The sequence below is a fragment of the Rhinatrema bivittatum genome, chromosome 7, assembly GCF_901001135.1.
Source record: "Rhinatrema bivittatum chromosome 7, aRhiBiv1.1, whole genome shotgun sequence".
Taxonomy (NCBI): Eukaryota; Metazoa; Chordata; class Amphibia; order Gymnophiona; family Rhinatrematidae; genus Rhinatrema; species Rhinatrema bivittatum.
The window spans coordinates 236881021-236904985 of record NC_042621.1 but is presented as its reverse complement, the minus strand read 5'-3'; the positions used below and the strand labels follow the sequence as shown (position 1 = coordinate 236904985).

The following is a 23965-nucleotide window of genomic DNA, read 5'->3' as shown; positions in this document are numbered from 1 at the left end:
CCAACATACTTGCCACCCCTCCTTCCCCAGCTTGAGCCCAGCACACTCTGACCCCCTGACACCCAGCCTTATCCCAGCACTCTCTTGTCCCTGCCAGTATGGCCCCAGCACAATCTTGATCGACCTCCCAAACCCAACACCAGCACATTCCTGACCCCGAACCCCAGACCATATCTAGCACATACCGCGCACTCCCACCCAGCCCCAGCATACTCCCAATCACCTTCCAATTATCCAAAAGAAAAGAAACAACAAACCCCTCCAAGAAACATTCAGAAAAAGTATAAGAAATGAAAGTGCCCGTTACCCTGCCCATCAAATCCAATTCAGCCAAAGTCCCTACAGCCCCCAGGACCTTGCCCAACTTCTTCCCATCCCACCCCTTAATCCATCGCAGGTCCAGGTTTTCTGTGGGTAGGAGCAATCCCCAGTCACTCCTGTCTAGCTGCTCCCTCATTACGAAATAGCCACTGTTGAACCCAAGGCTGATGCCATTATGTTGCACGACAAAATACAACTTAATGTTGCTGGTCTTGGATTGACCAGTGACTGTTTTGGAATGCAAGAACAGCCCGGAAGAAATAACTGGAGATTCCTCCTGCCTCTGGAACACCCACACCTCCAATGGGGTAAGGGCTCGGGTAGGGGGAGGTCAGGGTGGTTCCCCAAACCAAGACCTGTATCTTTTTTATGTGGTTAGTAGCTAGTGGAGTATGCAAATGTGTTCATGCACACATGCACATCACATCTGTCATACTTTATTTTTTTTATATTTCGCCTTTCAGATACTTGAAAGCAGATTACATTCAGCTACTGTAGCTATTCTGTACAAAGTTCCTGGGTTCTGATGATTCTATGATAGCTAGATATGGCTGTCGGGGACTGGTGGGATGAGCATACACTCTGGGCACACAAGAATACCCCACCAGCAGCCGACAGACACATCCGACTAAAGATATTTTATATATGGATAAGTTTTATTTCCTGTAGCTTTGTAGTAATGCATGACCTCATTGTGTACCTGAGCAAAGAATTTCAACATTAATTTGCTAATCTCTCTTCCATTGTTATTCTAACTATACCTAAAATATTTATCTATAGTCAGTGTTATGATGTCGAAATTCCAGAAGAAAGGGGCAGTGTGGTTATATCATTTAACATTTAACTCAGACATTATAGTTGTCTTTATCAATATGTACTTTTAAAACAGTCTTAAAAAGTAAACTCATTTTTTAGGCTATTTAACTTCACTGAAGGCCCTGAATCTAAGACATTGTCCTCTTGAGTTTCCACCTGAAGACGTAGTCCACAAAGGTCTGCAAGCCATCATTTCTTTTCTCCAGAATGCAAAGGCAAGTCTACCTTTGAAGAGAAGTTCAGAATTTGAAGGTAATAAAAATTCAAACCACATCATTATCAACCTTATAGGACTAAGACCAAACACAACAAAAATATATACATTGGTTGCATAAAACATACAACAAATAACACTCTTGCCTACTATCCACAGCCCACAATTTCTCTCTTTTTTTTTCTGATTCCTCCTCTCCTTTCTCCATGGACTTGAATGCATCACATCTACCAAAGCTACTTTAATAGGTATTTGGTTTATTGCTGGGATTTTATCCTGCCATGGCATGCAACTTTTATTAGAAATTTGACTTACTGTGGAGGCTGAGAGATTTTATATTGTTTTTTTACTATTAGATATTAAAACATTTTTGATACCTTTTTCTTCAGCCAATTCATTTAATCTCTCTCTATATATATCTTGTTATGTTTATGTTGTTGGGTACACTGTGTGTCACACTCCAAAAACTATATTTATGCTGCATTTTAGGGAGGTTTAATGATTAAATTAATTTCCTTTCTCATCCTACACCGGTCCAGAATGATTGGGTTATGTTCCTCTTCCAGTAGATGAAGGCAGATCACATGACTTTTTCTGAGACATCATCACTATTTTTGTGTGGCACAGGACATTTAAGGCCAGTATTCTCTGCGTTCAGCAGAAGAAAGACATACTGGTAGCCCAAAAGGAATTTCCATAATGGTTTTCTTTTATCTTTTGAGTAAAAATAGCTCAAATAAGTGCAGCTTTATCTGCAACTTATTCAGCTGTCTAAGGGGCAAGGCACCTGTCTGATTCAGAGTTTGCAAGCCCTGATGCTGTTAGCTCCGGTTCCCATTAAGGGTCTTGGTAGAGCTCAAAGGGGAATCTATATTAAGGATTTAAAGGAATAGGATAAGAAGAGGACATTCTAAAAGTTATTGTCTCCCCTTCAATTCCCTATTTATATTTGAGTTTTTTTTTCCTGAAGGCTGAAGTAAGTTAATAAAAGTGAATTTTGATTGACAGTGACTGTATATTAACTCTTCTCAAGAGAGTAAGTGTTAACCGTAAAAGCCCCTTGCGTTAATAAGGTACCAATAACAGAGTGAAGCCACCCCTGTCTCTCTGGTGCAATTGTTTCTATCTAGCTTTCTGCCACAATGAAAGTGACTCAGAGCAAGTTGCAAAAACAGCTCAAATGACTGAGATAGGGGCTTTAGAGGCCAGGACAAGTTCCTCATTTATACCCCAGACTGAAGAGAGAGTAGTTGGGGATTTTGAGGCAGTTGTTAATACTGACATATCAGGCATATTAAAAATAACTTGCACGGTTTTCAGGATGGTACATGCAAACAGAGAAAAAAATGCTGAACTTCTAGGATTAACTTGTGAGGTCAGTTAGGCATTGGATTCAGATGTGGATACTAACATGCCCACTACCGGAGAAATCTTCCCTGTTTTTCAAATTCCTTTACTAGTCTTTTTATGCTTTACAGAAGCCTAGTCAAGGAACATTTTTTACAGTTCATACAGGGCATAAGCTACAGGACAGCTCCCAAATAAATCCTTTTCCATTTCAAAGAAGAAAGAGGCTTTCACCTAATAGAGGTGGAGTAGGTGCTTCTCAATCCTTTGCGTATCCATTTATGGACTATGAGGATCCATGTGAAGGGAGTAGCTGTGACTCTATTGAGAAAGGGGAAGTTCAGTTTGAGAAGAAAATTCAGTTTTTAGATTCTTCCATAAAGATGAGGTTGCAACATTAATTTCACAAGTAATTTCTTCTCTTAGACAACATAAGAACATAAGATATGACATATTGGGTCAGCCCATTGCTCCATCAAGCCCAGTATCCTGTTTCCAACAGTGGCCAATCAAAGTCACAATTATCTGGCAAGTACCCAAACATTAAATAGATCCCAAGGTACTAATGCTGGTAACAAGCAGTGGCTATTCTTATTGATTAATAGCAGTTTATGTTCAAACATTTTTATTGGGTTTTGCAATTCAATAATAAACAGACAGTACAAGAGAGAGTGGACTCATATCTCTCCCTCTACCAACAGACCCAACAACAGGGCGATAATTCCCCTCCCACAGCACCCCCCCCCCCTTTTATGTGCCGTAAACATGAATAATTATAAACTTCTCCAGTAACTTATCCAAACCTTTTTTAAACCCAGCTACACCAACTAACTTAACCACATCTTCTGGCAGTAAATTCGAGCTTAATCGTGCATTGAGTGAAAAAGAATTTGTTACGAGCGCGAGGAGCGCAGTCGCCTCTAAAGCAGGTGTTGTGAGCCCATGAGCCACGGCGCGACTCAGGGAGGAGCCCCAAGACACACCGTGGGAGGTAAGCTGGTGCAAGTATGGGTAGCCAAGAGCAGGACAAGGTAAAAGACAAGAACTGAAGGTCCGACCCTCAACCGAACCTGCCCGCCTCAGGATGACCAGCAACATAGTGTTGGTCAATGAACAGTCCTCCGACCGTTCCAAGCCCTTTCGGACCTGCCGCTGGGTAACGGCAATATGCGGCAGGCCAGACAGAAGATGAGGGCAGATAAAGACCTTAAAACATAGAATGCTCCGAAACAAGGCACTGAAGACGAAGACTTGGAACAAGGTACTGTAGACGTAGACTCTGGAACAAGGTACTGTAGACATAAGCTAGGGTCAGGACGAGGACTTGGGAGGATTAGACATTGGCACTGTCCCTCAGGGTGCCCTACACAGCCAGTACCACTGGTCTTGTCACGGACCACCCTGTCCTACACCCGCAGGAGCGTGACCAGCGCAGGAAAGGAAAAATCCTGCACAAAGCAGTCCAGAGCAAGGTACTGCACACCGGCAGACTGAAGCGAGGACGGACAGGAACAACAGGAACCAACATCAGGTGACATCAGGAAACATCAGGAACCAAGTATAACAGGACATGGAGCCATCACAAATAAAGAAACCAGTGAAGACCTGGATCGGCACAGGAGAACCTGGAAGAGCATGGCATCCAATCTGAAGGCCATCAGGAACTGAAGTGAAGATCCTTTTATACTGTTGTAAGCAGGCAACTCCCTGGGAGGAGTCCAGATGGGCCACCCCTCGCTGGCCCTATAAGACTGTAGAGAAGCCGCGGGCCCGCCCCTAGGGAGAAGGACGTGGCCCAAACCAGAACGTCCAGGCTGCAGTGGAGCAGGCCTCGAGTAGGCCCTGAACAACACCGAAGGCCTCCCAGGCCATGGAGCAGGATCCGGACAATTGCTCAGGTGAGGCCCTGGCTTCGGAGCGGCCTCCAGAGAAAGGTGAGATGCCTCCTGTGGCACAGCTACAGGAGGAATCGTAACAGAATTTTATCCAATTTGTTTTAAATGTGCTACTTGCTAACTTCATGGAGTGCCCCCAAGTCTTTCTATTATCGGTGACCGGGTAATTTTTGTGACGACATCCGGTTTTCGTCGGTGCCCCCAGTGCCCGCAGACTATTTCCATCACGGATCCACATGAGGTTTGTATCCTGTTCCTGGGAGCCTCGCATGATGTCCATGGGTGTCGTCTGTGTGATCAGATGACGTCAAAAGGCGGTTGGGCACGTCTTGATAAGATGGAGAAACTTTTCGGTTCGTCCAAATCTGCTCCATCCACACCCGTGTCGTAGCCCTCGACACCGAGAGGTTGCGAGGAGCCTCTTGATATGCTCCCTTTCGCTGTTCCTCTCTCCATTTCTTCAAAGGATTGCAGGGACGGTGACAGATCCTCCATGATCTCACTGGTATCCCAGACATTGGGGTCCTCCATTTCCTCAGTGCCAGGAAAAGACCGGACCATGTTATGTGTCCCGGCCGTGCAAGGCCCACGCCCAAGCCTACTCACCCCGAGAGCTCAGCTGCCAGCTCCGGTTTACCCTCGCTCGCAGCAGTGGGCAGCCGCCTCCGTCCTCGAGTGCCTGCAGCCACCTCTTCTGCTTCTGACTCATGCGCGGATCCTCCTAGTACCTGGTGAGCCTCCCCGCACGGGCCGCAGAGTGACGCCACCGCCCTCCTTCCTCTGGGCTCTGGCTTAGGTGTGCGCGTGCACAACTTGACCTCTTTTAAAGGGGCCGCAGGGGAAAATAGCCCATGGCCCCGGATGATGACATCACTGTATAAAAGGCAGGGTCCAGCCACTTTTTCCCTGCCTTGGCAACAGGTCTCCATGATTGCTCGTGTACTAGTTGCTTGTTTTTGGTTCCTGTCTTCGTTCTTGTCTTTGTTCCTGTCATCGTTCCTGGTTCCTGCCCCTGCGTGTTCCCTTGTCTGCTCCTCGTTCCTCGGATTGATTCTCTGGTATTGACCCATGCATCGCCTGGACTACGCTTGGACTAATTCTCTGGTATCGACCCCTGCATCGCCTGGACTACGCTTGGACTGATTCTCTGGTATTGACCTCTGCTTCGTCTGGACCACGTCTGATCTATCTCCTAGCTCTGACCTTTGCTCTGTTCCTGGTACTGTGCCTTCCTGTCGCCTGCCCTGACTCCAGCTTGCCTTGGACTCCCCTTGTCTCCTACGGACCTAGCCTCTCAGGCTTCAGCCTATATTTACTTGGATGCCCCCTGTCCTCCTTTGTTCCTGTTGGCGTCTGGGTCTTTGGAACCCTGCCTCATCCGGACCATCCTCGGCCTTCCATTACCTCTGCTGGTTTCTGGCGTACCATTGTCTGCACCAGCTGGGAGTCTCACGGAGGCCTGCCTAAGTTCAGCCGGCTCCAGCACCCAAGGGCTTAACCTAAGGGGAATGCGGGCTGGTATTGGTGAAGCTCCAGTCGGCCTCTGTCTCCTAGCCTGCTCCGCCACTCTACGGTGGGGACCCGTAGAGCTTGCCCTGCAGGTAGCACCAACCCCACCTCGGGCCAAGGGTCTACCATCAGTGCAACAGGCCAAGCATGGTTAAAAAGTGAGGTGAAAGAGGCTTTTTAGCCAAAAATAAATCCTTCAAAAATTGGAAGAAGGATCCATCTGAAGAAAATAGGATAAAACATAACCATTGTCAAGTTATGTGTAAAACATTGATAAGACAGGCGAAGAGAGAATTTGAAATGAAGTTTTATTCATTTCAAATTCAAAATTCAAATTCAAAATGAAGTATTATTCTCACCTGGACGTATGGTTTTCTATCCTCTCGAACGATGAACTCTGGCACTTCCAGGTTAAAGCACCTTAAGCTCTAACCCATATTCTTTATTGTTTATGTTATATTTACCTCCTGCCTTTACCTTTCTTCCAGCTATTTAAGCATCCAAGTTTTTACTCCTTGTTAAATGTAACTTTGCCTTATTCACCTCTATTGTTAATTACTTTATTTATTGCTTCAGTTATACCCTTGTTCTATGTAAACCGATCCGATATGGTTATTACTATGAAGGTCGGTATAAAAAAAGTGTTAAAATAAATAAGTTGGCCATAGAGGCAAAAACTCATAAAAAAAACTTTAAAAAATATATCCGAAGCAAGAAACCTGTGAGGGAGTCAGTTGGACCATTAGATGACCGAGGGGTTAAAAGGGCTCTTAGGGAAGATAAGGTCATTGCAGAAAGACTAAATGAATTCTTTGCTTCCATGTTTACTAATGAGGATGTTGGGGAGATACCAGTTCCGGAGATGGTTTTCAGGAGTGATGAGTCAGACGAACTGAACGAAATCACTGTGAACCTGGAAGATGTAGTAGGCCAGATTGACAAACTAAAGAGTAGCAAATCACCTGGATCGGATGGTATGCTTCCTAGGGTACTGAAGGAACTCAAAAATGAAATTTCTGATCTATTAGTTAAAATTTGTAACCTATCATTAAAATCACCCATTGAACCTGAAGACTGGAGGGTGGCCAATGTAACCCCAATATTTAAAAAAGGCTCCAGGGGTGATCCAGGTAACTATAGACCAGTGAGCCTGACTTCAGTGCTGGGAAAAATAGTGGAAACTATTCTCAAGATCAAACTCGTAGAGCATATAGAAAGACATGGTTTAATGGAACACAGTCAACATGGATTTACCCAAGGGAAGTCTTGCCTAAAAAATCTGCTTCATTTTTTTGAAGGGGTTAATAAACATATGGATAAAGGTGAACTGGTGGATGTAGTGTATTTGGATTTTCAGAAGGCATTTGTCAAAGTCCCTCATGAGAGGCCTCTAAGAAAACTAAAAAGTCATGGGATAGGAGGCGATGTCCTTTCGTGGATTACAAACTGGTTAAAAGACAAGAAACAGAGAGTAGGATTAAATGGTCAATTTTCTCAGTGGAAAAGGGTAAACAGTGGAGTGCCTCAAGGATCTGTACTTGGACCGGTGCTTTTCAATATATATATAAATAATCTGGAAAGGAATAAGACGAGTGAGGTTATCAAATTTGCGGACGATACAAAATTATTCAGAGTAGTTAAATCACAAGCGGACGGTGATCTATTACAGGAGGACCTTGCAGGACTGGAAGATTGGGCATCCAAATGGCAGATGAAATTTAATGTGGACAAGTGCAAGGTGTTGCATATAGGGAAAAATAACCCGTGCTGTAGTTACATGATGTTAGGTTCCATATTAGGAGCTACCACCCAGGAAAAGATCTAGGCATCATAGTGGATAATACTTTAAAATCGTCGGCTCAGTGTGCTGCAGCAGTCAAAAAAGAAAACAGAATGTTAGGAATTATTAGGAAGGGAATGGTTAATAAAACGGAAAATGTCATAATGCCTCTATATCGCTCCATGGTGAGACCACACCTTGAATACTTTGTTCAATTCTGGTCGCCGCATCTCAAAAAAGATATAGTTGCAATGGAGAAAGTACAGAGAAGGGCAACCAAAATGATAAAAGGAATGGAACAGCTCCCCTATGTGGAAAGGCTGAAGAGGTTAGGGCTGTTCAGCTTGGAGAAGAGACGGCAAAGGGGGGATATGAGAGAGGTCTTTAAGATCATGCGAGGTCTTGAACGATTAGATGTGAATCAGTTATTTACACTTTTGAATAATAGAAGGACTAGGCATTCCATGAAGTTAGCAAGTAGCACATTTAAGACTAATCGGAGAAAATTCTTTTTCACTCAACGCACAATAAAGCTCTGGAATTTGTTGCCAGAGGATGTGGTTAGTGCAGTTAGTGTAGCTGGGTTCAAAAAAGATTTGGATAAGTTCTTGGAGGAGAAGTCCATTAACAGCTATTAAACAAGTTGACTTAGGGAATAGCCACTGCTATTAATTGCATCAGTAGCATGAGATCTTCTTAGTGTTTGGGTAATTGCCAGGTTCTTGTGGCCTGGTTTGGTTTCTGTTGGAAACAGGTTGCTGGGCTTGATAGACCCTTGATCTGACCCAGCATGGCAATTTCTTATGTTCGTAAGCACTATGGGAGATCCCGCAAGCATGAACACTGGTCACTGTCAGCACACGGTTCTGGTGCGATACTGGCAGCGGCCATACTGCCACTGAAGTGATTCCACCCATCCGAGGCCCCATCCTCCAATGCCCCCGTTAGTCCCAGGCATTCTCCACTGATGGTGCCGGGCACCATGCCACCTCAGAGACCCGAGGAAGAGCCTTCAAGGATGTCAATTTTGTAAATCAGATAAATTTTAATTTTATTTGGAGGACCTTGTAAAGGTGAATCAGCATCAAAAGGAAGCTTAGCAAGGTAGATTAAGGAAACAATATCTTCAGCATGCAAATTAAAGGATGAACAGGCTCTGGAAATTATCAGAGCCCATTTCACAGGAGTTCAAGTCTTCCTTTTTGGCAGAAGTGGTGGCTATACATCCTGTAGACATTTGTAAAGCTGAGGCTTGGTGGTCTTTACATTCTTTTATAAAACATTATAGATTGGATGTTCTTGCAAAGAAGATGCGGATTTTGAAGCAAGCATTCTCAGAACGGTTTAACATCATCCCACTCAGAATAATTGGGCATTGTTACTTTCCAATTCTTCTGGACTGGTGTAGCTGAATGAGAAAGGAAGGAGGAATTTATGCTTACTTGATAATTTTCTTTTCTTTAATCCTGCTACACCAGTCCAGAAACCAGCCTGGGACGCTAAAAATGTATTGGTTACAGATTTTTGTAAGTTATTGAGCATATCAAGTTTTTAAAAAAAATCATGATTATTTGGAATTACTAAAGTTTATTTCAGAAACGTTAAAGAGGTTCATCTTCTGAATTTTTCTAGTTACTAATTCCACATTTTAATATATGGTTAATTTTTTAAAGTTTAATAAACTGCTTTGTCATGGGGATACTGGCTTTAACTATCCTGCACCACATGTAAATAGTGATGACATCACAGAAAAAGTCATGTGATCTGCTTCCATATGCTGGAAGGAGAATATAACCCAATAATTCTAGACTGGTGTAGGAGAACTAAAGGAAAGGAAATTATCAAGTAAGCATAAATGTCACCATTCTTAGGGTCTACTCTTGGTAGTTCACCAAGAATTTTCCCTTAATAAAATTAATTAAACATGAAATGCAATTAAAATGTGTTTTGTACTGGACACACAAAGGCAGCAATTTTTTATGTATTTCCTGTGAGTAAACAAATTCTTTTTCACTCAATGCATAATAAAGCTCTGGAATTTGTTGCCAGAGGATGTGGTTAGTGCAGTTAGTGTAGCTGGGTTCAAAAAAGGTTTGGATAAGTTCATGGAGGAGAAGTCCATTAATGGCTATTAATCAATTTTACTTAGGGAATAGCCACTGCTATTAATTGCATCAGTAGTATGGGATCTTCTTAGTGTTTGGGTAATTGCCAGATTCTTGTGGCCTGGTTTTGGCCTCTGTTGGAAACAGGATGCTGGGCTTGATGGACCCTTGGTCTGACCCAGCATGGCAATTTCTTATGTTCTTATGTGTACATGCGTTCAATGTATTCCAATTGCTGCATGGCCCGTGAGTAACATTTTTAATAAAAGAAGGGATTATAGTTCATATGTATTTGGATGGCTGTATAATCAGAGTAAAATCCTGTCAAGAAAGCACCACAGTATCCAATAAAGTGGTATAATTTTTAGAACGTGTAATAGCACATGCACTTTTACTCACTGTGGCAAGTACACGCACTTGATATCTGTGGCTGAGAAAAAGGTAGTTCCCGGTCACAGGGTGTGGAAGGGGAAAAGTCAGGGGAATGAATGTACACACTAAAGGCCTTTTCCCTGTCATTTTTATGGGCTCTTACACTAGTTACAACGTAAAATTTGAACATGAGCATTTTTAAAGATTCTTATTAAGTATTTTTTCCATGTGATATCACTGATGGGTTTTGGCTAACCATAAATGAGGTTAACATTCAAAGGGATTGTCTAGCTAATTATCGGAGTTAGTCAGAACAAAACCCAATGTTTGAAATTCCCTCCCCATGTCCCCCAGACACTAGTTAAGTTTTATGCATACAAATTATTTCATGCACAAAATTTAGGAGGATAATAAGAGGCAGCACAAGAGTAATTTCTAATGTGCAATTTAACTTTACCCAGTGAGCGCAAATATTGAGAGCTGTAGACCAAAAGTTATGAAACTTTAACTAGGTATATTCAGCTACAGACATATTAGCCTAAGTTCCACTGAATATCTGGATAAAGTTATGTGCATAGGGGGTCATGGCTGGAGGCAAATGTTTGGCCTAAACTTCCTTACCATCTGTGGATCCAGACTGGGTTTTCTAGCTTGCCATTGTGTTCTGTTGAAGATGCTGATGTCATTAAGAAGGGCCTTCTCTCTCCATAAATATCAACTGGCTATGGCATTCATTGGGAGTCGTGGCTAGAGGTACTCATTTGACTTAAACTTCCTTACTCTCTGTGTATCCTGACCAGGTTTTCCATCTTCCAGTGTGTTCTGTGGAAGGCACTGACATCATCAGGAAGGGCCTTCTCTCTCCATAAATTTCAGCTGGTTGTGGTGCACAGCCATCAGTGCTCAGCCCAGTCCATGCACCCCTCAGAAAACTTTTCCTGGGAGACCTTTTGCATGATATCACAGCTGTTTTTGAGTATTCACTTCTTCCATCGGAGTTGTTCTAACCCAGTGTTTGGTGATGGGGAAAAAAGAAAGGGAACCTTATGGAATCTTCTATCTGGGTCCATGGAGTTCCCCTCTATGACTCAGCCAACCATTGAAGCATATATGTTGAATTCCAATACAGGTACTTTGTCAGGGTCTGCTCAGTGTAACATTAGTCATGCCACTTTAGAAAGTTCTGTTATTTCTCTCAGCCCTGATATATGTACTCCCCCCAATATTGTGTCTGCTCTACTGACTGATGTTCAGATCCTAGTTCTCTGGTTAATATTGCTGTGAGAGCATGTCCTGGTGATAGGACTGATCCTGTTCATTTGGTTTTAAGAAGGGCTGAGGATGGTGTGCAAGTTGTTAATCTTCATTTGCCCTTCTTGGGAACTCCTCCCCAGTCATATTAGGGACGTTGTAGAATGCTAACTGTTATGTTTGGCTGCTCAGGGACAGTCCTGTGAGCTGCTGGCCTCACCCCGGGCACCGCCAGTCTCCTCATCCGGAAGGGATACTGTTGGTAACAGATGCCGCCAAGAGTGGTACACCCCGCCGAAGATGCCGCTAAGACCCAGGTCTCCTGCATAGGAAAAGAAGAACACAGGAGCAACATTGCTGAGGCAACTGAGAGGTGTTTATGGCAGCCTTAAATAGTGGAAGTCCACTGACATCATCAAAGGGCGCTGTGGAGACTTTCCAGCTGAGGCCCTGCCCCGCTGTCTCATCCAGTATCTCTTATGTGTCTCGTCCATCCTTAGCCTGATTTCCTGATACCGACCTCTTGCTTTGGATCTGACCACAATTGTCTGCTGCCTAGGCCAGACCTCTTGCTTTGGATCTGATCACACTTTCTTGCCGCCTGCTCTGACCCTTGGCCTGTCCCGGTATCTTCAGCTTGCTGTCTGTCCTGATCCTGGCATGCCCTTGTACTCTTGCTCTCTCTACCGCCCTAGGGACTTGCCTAAGTTCTGCCAGTCACCAGAGTCCAAGGGCTCAACCTACCCAGAAGGCAGCTGGTAAAGGTGAAATTCCAGTCTGTTCCGCTTCAGGGCGCATTCGCCAGCTATCGATATAGGTCTTGTAGGTTTGCCTACAAGGCTGCAACAACTACACCACAGCATAAAGCGCTGACTCCCATGCTACTCATCACACTATCAAAGGATTGGAGAAATCTGTCTTTCAAAATAGATAGTGTTATATCTAGGAGCAAATATCTACAAGGGCAAATTGATTCACATAAGAGACTCTTATAGACTCATACTGACAAAATTGCTGGCCTTAAGGAACAATGTGAGATACTCCGTGACTGTAACCTAGCTTTGATCAAAGACAAAGATTATTTACATCAAAGTCTTGAGAACTTTGAAAATCCTGTTAGAATGATGAATGCGTGTATTTTACATTTTCCCAAAGTTACTGTGGTTTCCCTTCAGGATATGCTTAGGAGGTTCTATATTGATGTATTAAAAATTTCCTCTGAGTCAATGCCCCAGGTTGCTAAAGGTTTTTACCTTTCTACTAGGGGGAATGAAGGTCAACCAGCTGTTACTCCCAAGAGGGCTATATCTTTTTTTTCTGAGGATCCTTCTGAGCTTTCTTAGGAGTTCCAGATAGTTGTGGAGTCCAGAGCTTAAAAATAATTTCTTTCTTGGTTGTTGAATTTCCTTTTTTCTGGATTTTACCAGGATGACTCAATTGAGACGTAAATCTTTCCTAATGAAAAAACAGTGAGTAATTTCTCTAGGAGCATCTTTTTTCTTCAATATCTCTGTAAGAATCAGGTCAGTCTCGATGGTACTAGATATGCTGTTATTTTTATCCTGATTAATTAGAGGGCCTCCTTCGGAATAGGGAACAGTTAACTGATCCCTCCCCTTTGATAGCTGAGGTTAGTTAAAACATCACTTGAGTACTTTTATGTTAGAGTTACCTGTATTCTAATTCTATTCCTAATGTTATATTTTTCTATCTTTTTACCCCCTTATTTGGTCTAAGTGAATGATGTGACTTTTTTTGTTTCTTCTCGTTGTATTTCTTTTTTATTATAGTTATTGCAATCATATCTATTTGTTGTAAATCAAGTTTTGTTGATTTGTTTATATCATTAAAAAGACAGTAACTGTTGCGATCCTGCCCGCGCTCCTCGTGGGCAGGCTCTTACCTTCTCGCAGCCAGTTGGGCTGCTGACGCTGCTGCTTCTCTTTTCCTGAATTAGCTGGGGCCGTCCCCGCAGCTGTTGCCATGTGGCCGGCTCCTCTGCTCCTGTTTCTGCCTTCCCCCGACGTGCTGCTGCGATCCTGGGACCTTCAGCCAGCAGGGAGGCTGTCCCTCCCAGTGCCTGCTTCAGCCCGGGTCCTCACCCGGCAGGGAACCGTCCCTGCCGGTGCCTGCAGCCTCTCCAGCTCCCTGCAGCCAGCACTTCTCTCTTCAGCCTTGCAGCGTGGAGCAGTGCCTGCAGCCTGCTACAGCCCCCTGCTTCCCCTGCAGCCAGTCTTACCTCTCTCTGCTTCTTCCTGCTTCAGTCCTTGCGGCTGGAAACCGCTCCAGCAGCCTGCCACTTCTCCAGCTTCAGGGCAGGGCTACCCCCATGCTTGCCTGGCTTCCATGGGTCCTCCACGTGGCTGAGGACGCCACCAGTTTCCAGCACCAGCTCTCCAGTCTCCTGGGACCCGAGCGCGCGCCTCTCTGCTCCTCTTCAAGGGTCAGTCAGGTGTGGCCTCCTGCTGACCCCTCCCTGGGCATTGTCCACCTCAGCGCTACTAAAGGGCTCAGCGTTCAGTCTGTCGTTGCCTTCGCAAGGAGTTGGTCACTCCTGAGATCCTCGTTCCAGGAGCTGCCTTGAGTTCCAGCCTTCTGCAAGGTCCAGTGTTCCATGTTTCCTGTCAGAGCTTCTTGTCCAGTTGTTCCAGTCCTGATGTTTCCAGTTGTTCCAGTCCTGATGTCTTCAGTTGTTCCAGTCCTGATGTTCGCTTGTTCCTGTTCCTGCCTTGAGGTCTGATTCCTAATCCGGTATCCATGGTCCAGCCCAGATAATAGAAGCCTTGTACCTTGATCCTGAAACTCGCCTGAAAGCTAAGTACCTTGCTCTTGAATCTCTTGAAAGCTAGCACCTTGATCCTGTGTCCTCCAATGTCCTGGTACCTCGCGGCCACGCCGTTGTCCGTGACCAGCCCTCGGGGCGGGCTGATTAGGGCCATCTGTGATGCAAGCCATGTACCTCGTTTCTAACTCTCTGAGAAGTCCTTGTTCCTGACCCTGTTACCTGCCTTGGCTGCCGGTGTGCAGCAATCCTACCTTGGCTGCCGGTGTGCAGCAAACCTGCTTCTTCCCTGTTGCCTTGATGTCGGTGCCTGATCCAGTTCCTAATCCAGTCCCAGATGTTCTGCCCTTTGTCTTCGTCTGGCTCCTGAGCCTTCTGGCCTGTTGGGCCCTGGAGTGGCCAACAGGTGGGATTCGTCCCTGTGCTTTGGAGCTTCCCTTCCTGCCAGCCGACGGGGCTTCGGATGTCAGTATCCCAGCATCGGAGTTCGCTTCGCCTGGATCTCTCCTGCATTCTCCTGTTCTCAGCGTGGTCCGTGACCTGCCCTCCAAGGCAGTGTTGGGGACGCGTGGGACAGGGTGGCCCTTGACTCAGTCCCAGGAGTGGTCTGAGCGGGGTGCCCTGAGGGACAGTGCCCATGTCTTCCTTCAGCCCTTGTTCCTGAGTCTACATCTGCACCTTCAGTACCTCGTTTCTGAATCTACCTCTGCATCTTCAGTACCTCGCCTCTGAATCTACCTCTGCACCCCCATTACCCTGCTTCTGAGTCTACGTTAGCACACCCAGTATCTTGTCTCTGAGTCTTCGTCAGCACGTCCAGTACCTTGCTTCTGAGTCTACGTCAGCACGTCCAGTATCTTGTCTCTGAGTCTACGTCAGCACGTCCAGTACCTTGCTTCTGAGTCTACGTCTGAACTCCCAGTACCCTGCTTCTGAGTCTACGTCTGCACTTCCAGTACCCTGCTTCTGAGTCTCGTCTGAATCTATGTTCCAGTCTTCGCTGTCCTGGTCTCCGTCCGGCCTGCCGCTTCGTGCTGTACCCTGCGGCAGGTCCGAAAGGGCTGGGAACGGTCGGAGGACTGTTCACAAGACCAACATTGCGTTGTTGGGTCTTCCGAAGCGTGCAGGTCCGGAGGAGGGCCTGTTGCCTGGTCATCACTCCAGTCTTGCTTCCGTCCTACCCATGCTCGGGCATGCCACGCCTCCCGCGGCCCTCTTCGGAATCCTCTGGGGTCGAGCCGCGGCCCAAGGACACACCTCTCTCAGGAAGTGGGATCGCTTTCCGAGCGCTCCGCAACAGTAACTGTAAAACGAGTATGCGGGTGACCATTTATGTGCATATGCTCACGCGAGCGCACATATGCAGGAATTTTAAATCATGCACACAATTGCACTGGCAAATTTTAAAATACATCCATTGCACGTATGTGTGCACCTAATTTTAAGTGGTTACATAAGCAAGAGTAGTTTGCGTATCTTCCTTAGGACTTTATCAACTTTAATACATGCAGGTTAACAGATTTTAAAACATGCTCGTGTGAAAGTCGTAACCAGTTTTACTAATTAGTTTGCCCAGTCTATCTTGAGGTCATCCAGACCCCTCTGGTTCTTCAGCCTGCACTCCCTCCTGTTTATCCAGACCCCTCACCCAGTAGTTTTAGGCCTAAAAAGAGATTTAAGTAGTCTACACCTCATTAAGAGCAGAAAGAAATATGCATAGCTAACAACCTGCTGCATACTGCTGCTGCAGGATTTAAAATATGGATTTACATGCATACATTTTGGCCCCATCCCAGAACACCCTAACATGCCCTGACTCTGCCCCATTTTTCCACACATAGGGGCAGATTTTCAAAGGGGTACGCGCGTAAGATATGTGCGTACCCCCCAAAAACCTGCCCCAAGCTCCCCTGCGTGCGCCGAGCCTATATTGCATAGGCTGCTAGCATGCACAAAGCCCCAGGACGCGCGTAAGTCCTGGGGCTTTCCTGGGGGGCATGTCGGGGGCGTATCGGGGGCGTGTTGCGGCCGGCGCGTCATCGGGGGTGCTCCGGGGGCAGGGCCGCGGGCGTGCTTCCGGCCGGGGGTGTGGCTGCGGCCTCCGGACCAGCCCCTGGACCGGAACATGGCGTGCCGGCAGCCGGAATAAAGGTGGGGGAGGAATTAGTTAGGGCCGGGGGGTGGGTTAGGTAGGGGAAGGGAGGGGAAGGTGGGGGAAGGCGGAAGGAAAGTTCCCTCGGAGGGAACAGAGGCAGGCTGCATGGCTTGGCGCGCGCAGGCTGCCGATTTTGCGCAGCCTTGCACGCGCTGACCCCTGATTTTAAAAGATACGCGCGGCTACGCGCGTATCTATTAAAATCCGGCGAACCCTTGTTTGCGCCGGGTGCGCGAACAAAAGTACGCGCTCGTGTACTTTTCTAAAATCTGCCCCATAGAGTTGTTCGCTTATGCACATAATTGGGCCGTTTTAAAATACGAGTTGTTCCCACTTAGCCCAGATACTTGGGTATATGGGCCTTTTAAAGTGATCAACTCTTTTAAAATTTACCCCAAAGTATATAAATAATTACAAAAAAAAAAGTTATAAGGTGAATTTTAAAATCCTGGCACACTCATCAATTAGGGGATATGCAAAGAAGCTGGGCTTAAGCATGCCAACTGTATGTTAAAAAGTGCCCATATACGCACGCAAATGCCGTGGCGCACATATTTTCAGAGTTTCCAAAAGGGGGCAGGGTGTGCGTATTTCGAGGCCTAGCCAAGAGATGCGAGTGTAAATATTTACGAACCCTGGCATGCTCTGAGCTGCCCAGCCGTGTAACTTTACTTCTGCTATGGATGACATGTAAGTTAAAAAGTAAAAGAATCGAGCCATTTCTGAGGGGTTTAAAGGGTCTGGGGTAATTGGGTGGAGTGTAGGCTAGCAAACTGGGGTGGGGCGGAAAACCTATCTGCTAACTGGGCAAATTAGTGAATAAACTGGTAAACTAGGAATGTTATGTATGCTCACCCCTTTCAAAATCCCCCATTATATGTGGTAGAAGCGGGATTTGCATATCTATGTGCATGCCAACTTAAAATTTGGTGCATATGTGCGCATGGCCAGGCTATTTTATAACATGCACGTTAGAAACTTTCCACATCCCTGGGCTCAGGCTAATGCACGCGTGTTCATGTGTGCTTGCATTCTAGTTTGAAAGTTACTGTTCCTGGTGTAACTTTTCGCAGATAAGTTTCCCGCTCACTGACTGATGGTCCGATTTTAAAAGGGCCACGCATGTAAAAACTGGGGTTATGCGAGTGGCTGGCCCGTGTGCGCACCGAGCGCATTTTAGAACAGCCCAGCTACACACATAACCCCCATTATGTGCCGAAGTGCCAGGCCCTGCAAAAGGGCCGGGCTGGGGGGCGTGATCTAGATGGGGAGGGGCGGGGTGGGGTGAGCCGGGATAGCACCATTAGCCGCTGTCCTGGGAAGCCAGTGTCGGCCGGCTGCCAGCGCATGGATCTTACTTCTGCTGCCAGGGAGCAGTAAGTATTAAAATAAAAAAATTAGTGATAGGTAGGGTTAGGTTAGGGGATAGGGAGGGGAGGGGAAGAAGTAGGAAGCGTAGAGTTAGGGATAGGAAATTTCCCTCCCAGTCCGCTCCTTAATTGGAGAGGACTAGGAGGGAACTGGGAGAGGCTCGATTTCGTCGCTATGTGTATTTTTCTAATATCCTCCCCCACTGCACGCGGAGCAGGCCACCCACCTACACATGCACGCGTGGACATGAAAATCTGGTGCACATGTGCGCGTGGGACCCATATTTTATAACATGCGCACATGGACGCATGCATGTTATAAAATTGGCATGTCCATGTGCCTGTGCTGCGAACCGCGTGCACATGAACACGTGCGCTGTTATGAACCCTGTCTGCGGGTCCCCCCGCGAGCAGGCACTCACCTGTTGCTGTTTGCTGCTTCACCCGACGCGGCATGGACATAGCCGTCGGGCCTGCCCACACGGCTGGAGCCGCGGACTTGTTTGCTTCCTGCGGCCCGGAGGCAGCCCATCAAGCCGCCCTTTGCCGTGGTCGGAGCCGCGGACTTGTCTGTCTTCCTCTTCGCAGCCGATGCCACTCCCGACGTCATTGTGGTCTTCGCAGCACGGAGGCCCCATCCGCGGGATGAAGTGGCGGCTGGAGCCACCCCCGGGGCCTCCTGCAGCGGCTGGAGCCTCTGCCGTCATCGGGCCTGCTCCTCAGGCCCAGCCCTGCATCTCTCACGCTGACGACGGTGCAGGCCGCTGTCCGCGGTCCTGCACAGCTCTCCTGCTGCTTCCCTTAGGCGCCGGCGCTTCTCTTCATGTCATTTAAAGGGCCAGACACAGGAAGTGTGCTGGCCCCACCTAAGATTGGACTTCCTGCAGCAGCCCTATAAAAGGGCTGCTCCGTCAGCCAGTCTTCGCCTTGCATCGGAGTTACTTCTCTCTGGAGGCTCCTGCCTGCCAGAGCTCCGTCAGGTCTTCTTCGTGGAGCTCCACTTCGTTTCGTCTCGCCATGTCAAGTTATGTCTTCATGCTATGTCTTCATGCCTGAGGTCCTCGTCCAGGTGTCCCAGTATTCGTCTCCTGGTGTTTTGCCTCCTGGTTTCCTGCCCTCTTTGGTGTTCACATCTGTGCTCCTGAGCCTTCTGGTCCTGTCGGTCCTGCTTCCTCGGACGACGTCTTGCCTGGGTTGGAGAGGCCTGCAGGTGGACTGGTGTCCTGAGCTCCTGAGCAGTCTTGTCCTGCCAGCCGTGTTGGTGCTTCGGATGACATCGGCTCCGTCATCGGAGTCCCACCTCGACTGGATTCTTCCTGCGCTTGTCCCGCTCCCAGCGTGGTCTGTGACCAGCCTCCTTGGGCTGTGTAGGGCGCGCAGTGGGACAGGGTGGTCCGCGACTCAGTTCTGCAGGTGGACTGAGTAGGGCGCCCTGAGAGACAGTGCCAATGTCCTCCTGCCTTGTGTCTTGTCTTGTTTGGATTTCAAGTTCCTCGTCATGTTTGTGATGCCGTTGCATCAACCCAAGTCTTCGTCTGTGATGCCGTTGCATCAACCTAAGTCTTCGTCTGTGATGCCGTCCCATGAATCCTAGTCTGCCATGTCTTCGTGTCAATGCCCGTCTGCCCTCGACCTCAGGCCAGGCCTGCTGCTCCATGCCGATCCAAGCGGCAGGTCCGAAAGGGCTCGGAATGGTCGGAGGACCATTCACTTCCAACATTATTCTGTTGTTGGCCTCGGGAGCTTGCAGGCCTGGCAAAGGGTCAGACCGTCAACCATGGTGGAACACGCCGTCAACCCTCGGTTCGGTGCTGGATCTGTCTGGGGTTGGGCTGAGGCCCATGGGCACACTAAAACACCCGAGTGCAACACGCGTGCTCCTTTTAAAATCGACCCCTTTCTGAATATTGACCTCAAATGTGTTAAAATAACAGCCAGCACTCATAGTAGTAAAGGACTAAAGAAAAGAAAAGCCCTGAGGAGAACCCAAATATAGGACTGAAATGGCAACTATTACATTTGTGTTGGTCATCTTTTTGAGAACTTTACAACTTTTACATCTGTTTCTTGGGGTTTTTTCCAAACTATTGGCACCTTTTTTGTATATTTTGAGATCTTATTATTTTCATTTCTGATGTGCTTGACTTTGGGTTTGCACACAGAACTATAAGTCTGAAGAACTGGTGGGTGAGGCAACATCCCTAGTGTCCCCATCTGAACATGTGCAGGTTCTAGCCTGGTCCACCCTAATTCCATAGACAGAGAATGTTCTATGGGCGGGACCCCGCGGGGGCAGGGAAGAGTCCAGAGGGCAGGACCCAGTTGGGGTTGGGTTAAACCAGCTCTGCTCAGTAGGCCTCTATGTCTCCAAGAGGAAGGCAGTCTGTTCAAACCAGAAAGGAGTTAATGTACACTGAAACAAGGCAGTCTACAACCCTGAGTATGTAAGTGACTACTACGGAAGGTAGGAAGGCTTTTGAAGTATTGTGTTACTCAATAATGTTTTATCTGCGCCAGAAAGGCTGGAGTCGGTGTGAATTTCTTTCTCCAGCCAGGGAAACTCCACTCAGTCTCCCACATGGTGTTAAGTACAATAGTATGCAAAAGTTTAGGTATTCCTGGTCAAATTGTATGTATATGGTACAAAGTTAAATATGGCTTCATTCTTCAGTTTTAAATACAAGATTGTTTGTTATTTATTTGCTGATTTTAACAGATTGGAAATAATAAAATAGTGAATATGGCATGTTGAAAAGATTGGGCACCCTTCCAATTAATTCCTTACTCTTTTTTTTTTTTTTTTTAAGTTGTTAATAAGGACCAAAAAGTTGATTGAGTTATTAGGCCTTAGTTAGTCAGATGAAGACAATTCCACCGTTAAAGAAAACTCTGACCCTTCTAACTTTCTTAGATTATGGTGGTTGTTCTGGACTACTTTCAACAGTCATGGGCTCCTCAAAGCACTGACTGAGAATTTGAAAATGAAAATAATTCATTCTTTCACAGCAGGGGAAGGTTATAAAAAACATCTCCAGATGCTTCTAGACAGAAATTTCAACTGTCAGAAACATTAAGAAACTGAGATTACAATGAACCGATGAAGTCAAGGTAAGATCTGGAAGACCAAGAAAAATCTCTGATAGAACAGAGATAAAACAGAAACCACAGATCACTGCAAATGACCTGCTGAAAAGTTTAGCTGACACTGGAGTAGTTATCCACAGTTCCACAGTAGAGTGTTGCATACACAGTAATGTTCTATTGGAAGAGTTGTAAGAGAGAAATCTTTGTAATCATCAAAAAAGTCTTTGTCTAAAGTATGAAACACAAAACCTTGATATGCCTGAAACATTTTGGAATATATCTAAATGCTAATGTCCCAAAGTTGATGAAGAAAATGAAGCTGAAAAGAGGTAGGATATTTCACCAAGGCAATGATCTGAAACATACCTTAAAATCATGAAATATTTACACGATAGAAAGATGAAGGTTTTGAAAACATCTTCACAATCCCCAGACTTGAACATTATTGACAATCTGTAGGGAGATTATTAAAAATCAGTAGGGATTGCATGCAAAGAGATCTAAGAATATGTCTGAGCTAGAAGAGTTGTGCAAGGAAGAATGAGAAAAAAAAATCCAAAGGCAAGAAGAGAAAGAATCTAAGGTACTGATTCATAAAGGCTTTTCTCCCATTAGTGTCCAGGCGAAAAACTCTTAGTGAATCAGGTACTAAGCTTGTTTCAGAAAATGTTTGCAAGCTGTTATTTCTGCCAAAGGTGATGTTAACAACATACTGAATTTAATTTTTATACATCATATTCACTTGTTTATTTAATTCTGTTAAAATAAGCAAATAAATAGTAATTTTGCATTAAAAATTGCACAAAGATGACATGTTTAACATTGTATCATGAAGTGATTGCATCAGAGATTCATTGAAACATTTAGTGTGGCCAGGGGTGCCTAAGCTTTTGCACACAACTGTAAGTTTTAATCCTCCTTGCTCTGATTCTTTCTATGGCCAGCCATTGTGTCTACCTGTTGTCTTCGTTTTCTTAGGCATACGTTGAGTTGACAATGAGTTAGGAGATTCAGAGGTAATATTGGGAAGAATGAAACATGGATTAGAAATGTTTTAAGTAAATTATGAATATTTTATTTTTCTGCTAAATTTATCTTAGGTTTTTTAGATGACAGATACTGAGCGACTAGTGACAGACAGAGACTTGTTTTGAAAAGCTGTTACTCCCACTGCGGTAATAGAGGGATGCACACGTCATGAAACTACAGCATTGTGTGGGCTATACTTGGTAGCTAAAATTATACCAATTTAATACTGAAAGAATGCACACATACTTTTGCTGTATATTATGTCATTTAAAAATGACATTTGATAAATATATTCTTAACTACATTAAGCAATAGGAATCTAGAAGTTCTGAATAAAGGCTACTTATTAATCCAACATTACTGGAGAACTTTCAGCTTATCCTTGATGATTACACCCATATTAAAAAGTGCAGTATTACTTGAAATCTTAAGACTGTACAGGTAAAAAGCGCAGGACAGCTTCTATGGCCAAGTCCAAAAGCAAAGCACGTTCAAGCAGCAGCATTGTATGAATTATCAGGAAGGCTGCTCACCCTCTAAAAATGTTGCTAACAGTAATTTTGTTATGCATTTGACAGTTGCTTGGTTTTAATTGTTATTATTACTACCCTTAACATAAGGCTTGGGGAGTGACCTACACGGAGCGGCAGTTACTACCCTTAACAGAATCATGGGGATATCCTGCATGGAATATCAGGCTGGATGTACCATTTGGTCTTTTTCTGCCATCATTACTGTGTTACTATGTTAATCATTCAACCACCCAATCACTTTTATCTTTATCGTGGCACAAAGAGGCCACCACCTGAATATCATCTACATAAATAAATGAAGTAAAACCAAAAGAAAGAATTAACTTCCCCATAGTTAAATGCACATTAAAAAGGAGGAGAGACAAAGAAGATCCCTGTGAAACATTATACCTCTGTTGCAGGTGTGAACCCTGGCAGAGCTAGGTGAGTCAGAGGCCCAACTGTAGCTTCACCTATACCAGCCCACGTTCCCCTTAGGTTGAGTCCTTGGGTGCCATAGGGATGGTCGAGTCACAGGCTGTGGTCAGTGGCATGCAGAATTCAAGTGAGGTCCAGGAAACAGGCTGAGGTAAGTACCGAAGATCCATCAAAGGGAAGGCAGGACAGACAAGCAGACAGGAAGGTGAAGCTAAGCACAGATGGGCAGGCGAGTTGACAGAAGAGCTAGATGAGGTGAAGACTGACCACACAACGGAGCACGAAGGCCACTGGGATGGGGGAGACATGAAGAACAGGAACTGAAGACATGAAGACCAGGAACGCAAGCAGGAAATGCTGAGGCAACACACACTACAAAGCAGTAGGGGACCTATTGCTGAGGAGTGGATTATAGAGTGAATGGGCCTTTTTTAGGCCAAGGCTCCTGATGTCATCCGGTGGCGCCACAGGGTATTTCCCACTGCGGGCTCTTTAAGTTATGGCAGATTGGGCGTGCGCTTCTAGGGGCAGCCATCTTGGGAGTCAGCAGGATTTCCTCCATAGTTGCGAGGGGCCTGATTAAGCGTGGTGGCCTGCCGCGCGTCTGTATGTGGGACCTTCCCCATCATCGGGAGTTCTTGGTCATGATTTGGGGCTGGAAGTAAGTGGCAATTCACAGAGTTGACTCACGGACCAACAAATGCAACAGTAACCCCCCCCCCCCCCCCCCTTAAGCCCCCTCCCTGAAGGTCTCAGTTTCTTGGGATGACAAGCATGGAAATCCTTTAGTAAGTTGGGATACAGAATGTTGGAAGTGAGTTCCCTAGAATTCTCCTCTGGACCGTATTCTTTCCACAAGAGGAAATATTACATTTTTTTGCCTCTCTACCGAGCGTCTAACAGTTCTACTTCATAGATGGCGTGATCCTCACTGGTCACCTCTTGCAGTTCTGGAGGTGCCCTTGAGAGCCAGGAGAATATCAGT

General features: G+C 45.8%; 1 protein-coding gene across 2 annotated transcripts in view; it reads left to right on the top strand.

The window, feature by feature from the left end:
• LRRC27 (leucine rich repeat containing 27) overlaps positions 1 to 23965 on the top strand; it is a 230595-nt gene that overhangs the window by 65260 nt on the left and 141370 nt on the right. For both annotated transcript variants that reach the window (XM_029609988.1, XM_029609987.1), the window contains exon 5: positions 1237 to 1389. In XM_029609988.1, coding sequence (XP_029465848.1) covers positions 1237 to 1389 — 153 coding nt within the window. The remainder of the gene's footprint in view (positions 1 to 1236; positions 1390 to 23965) is intronic.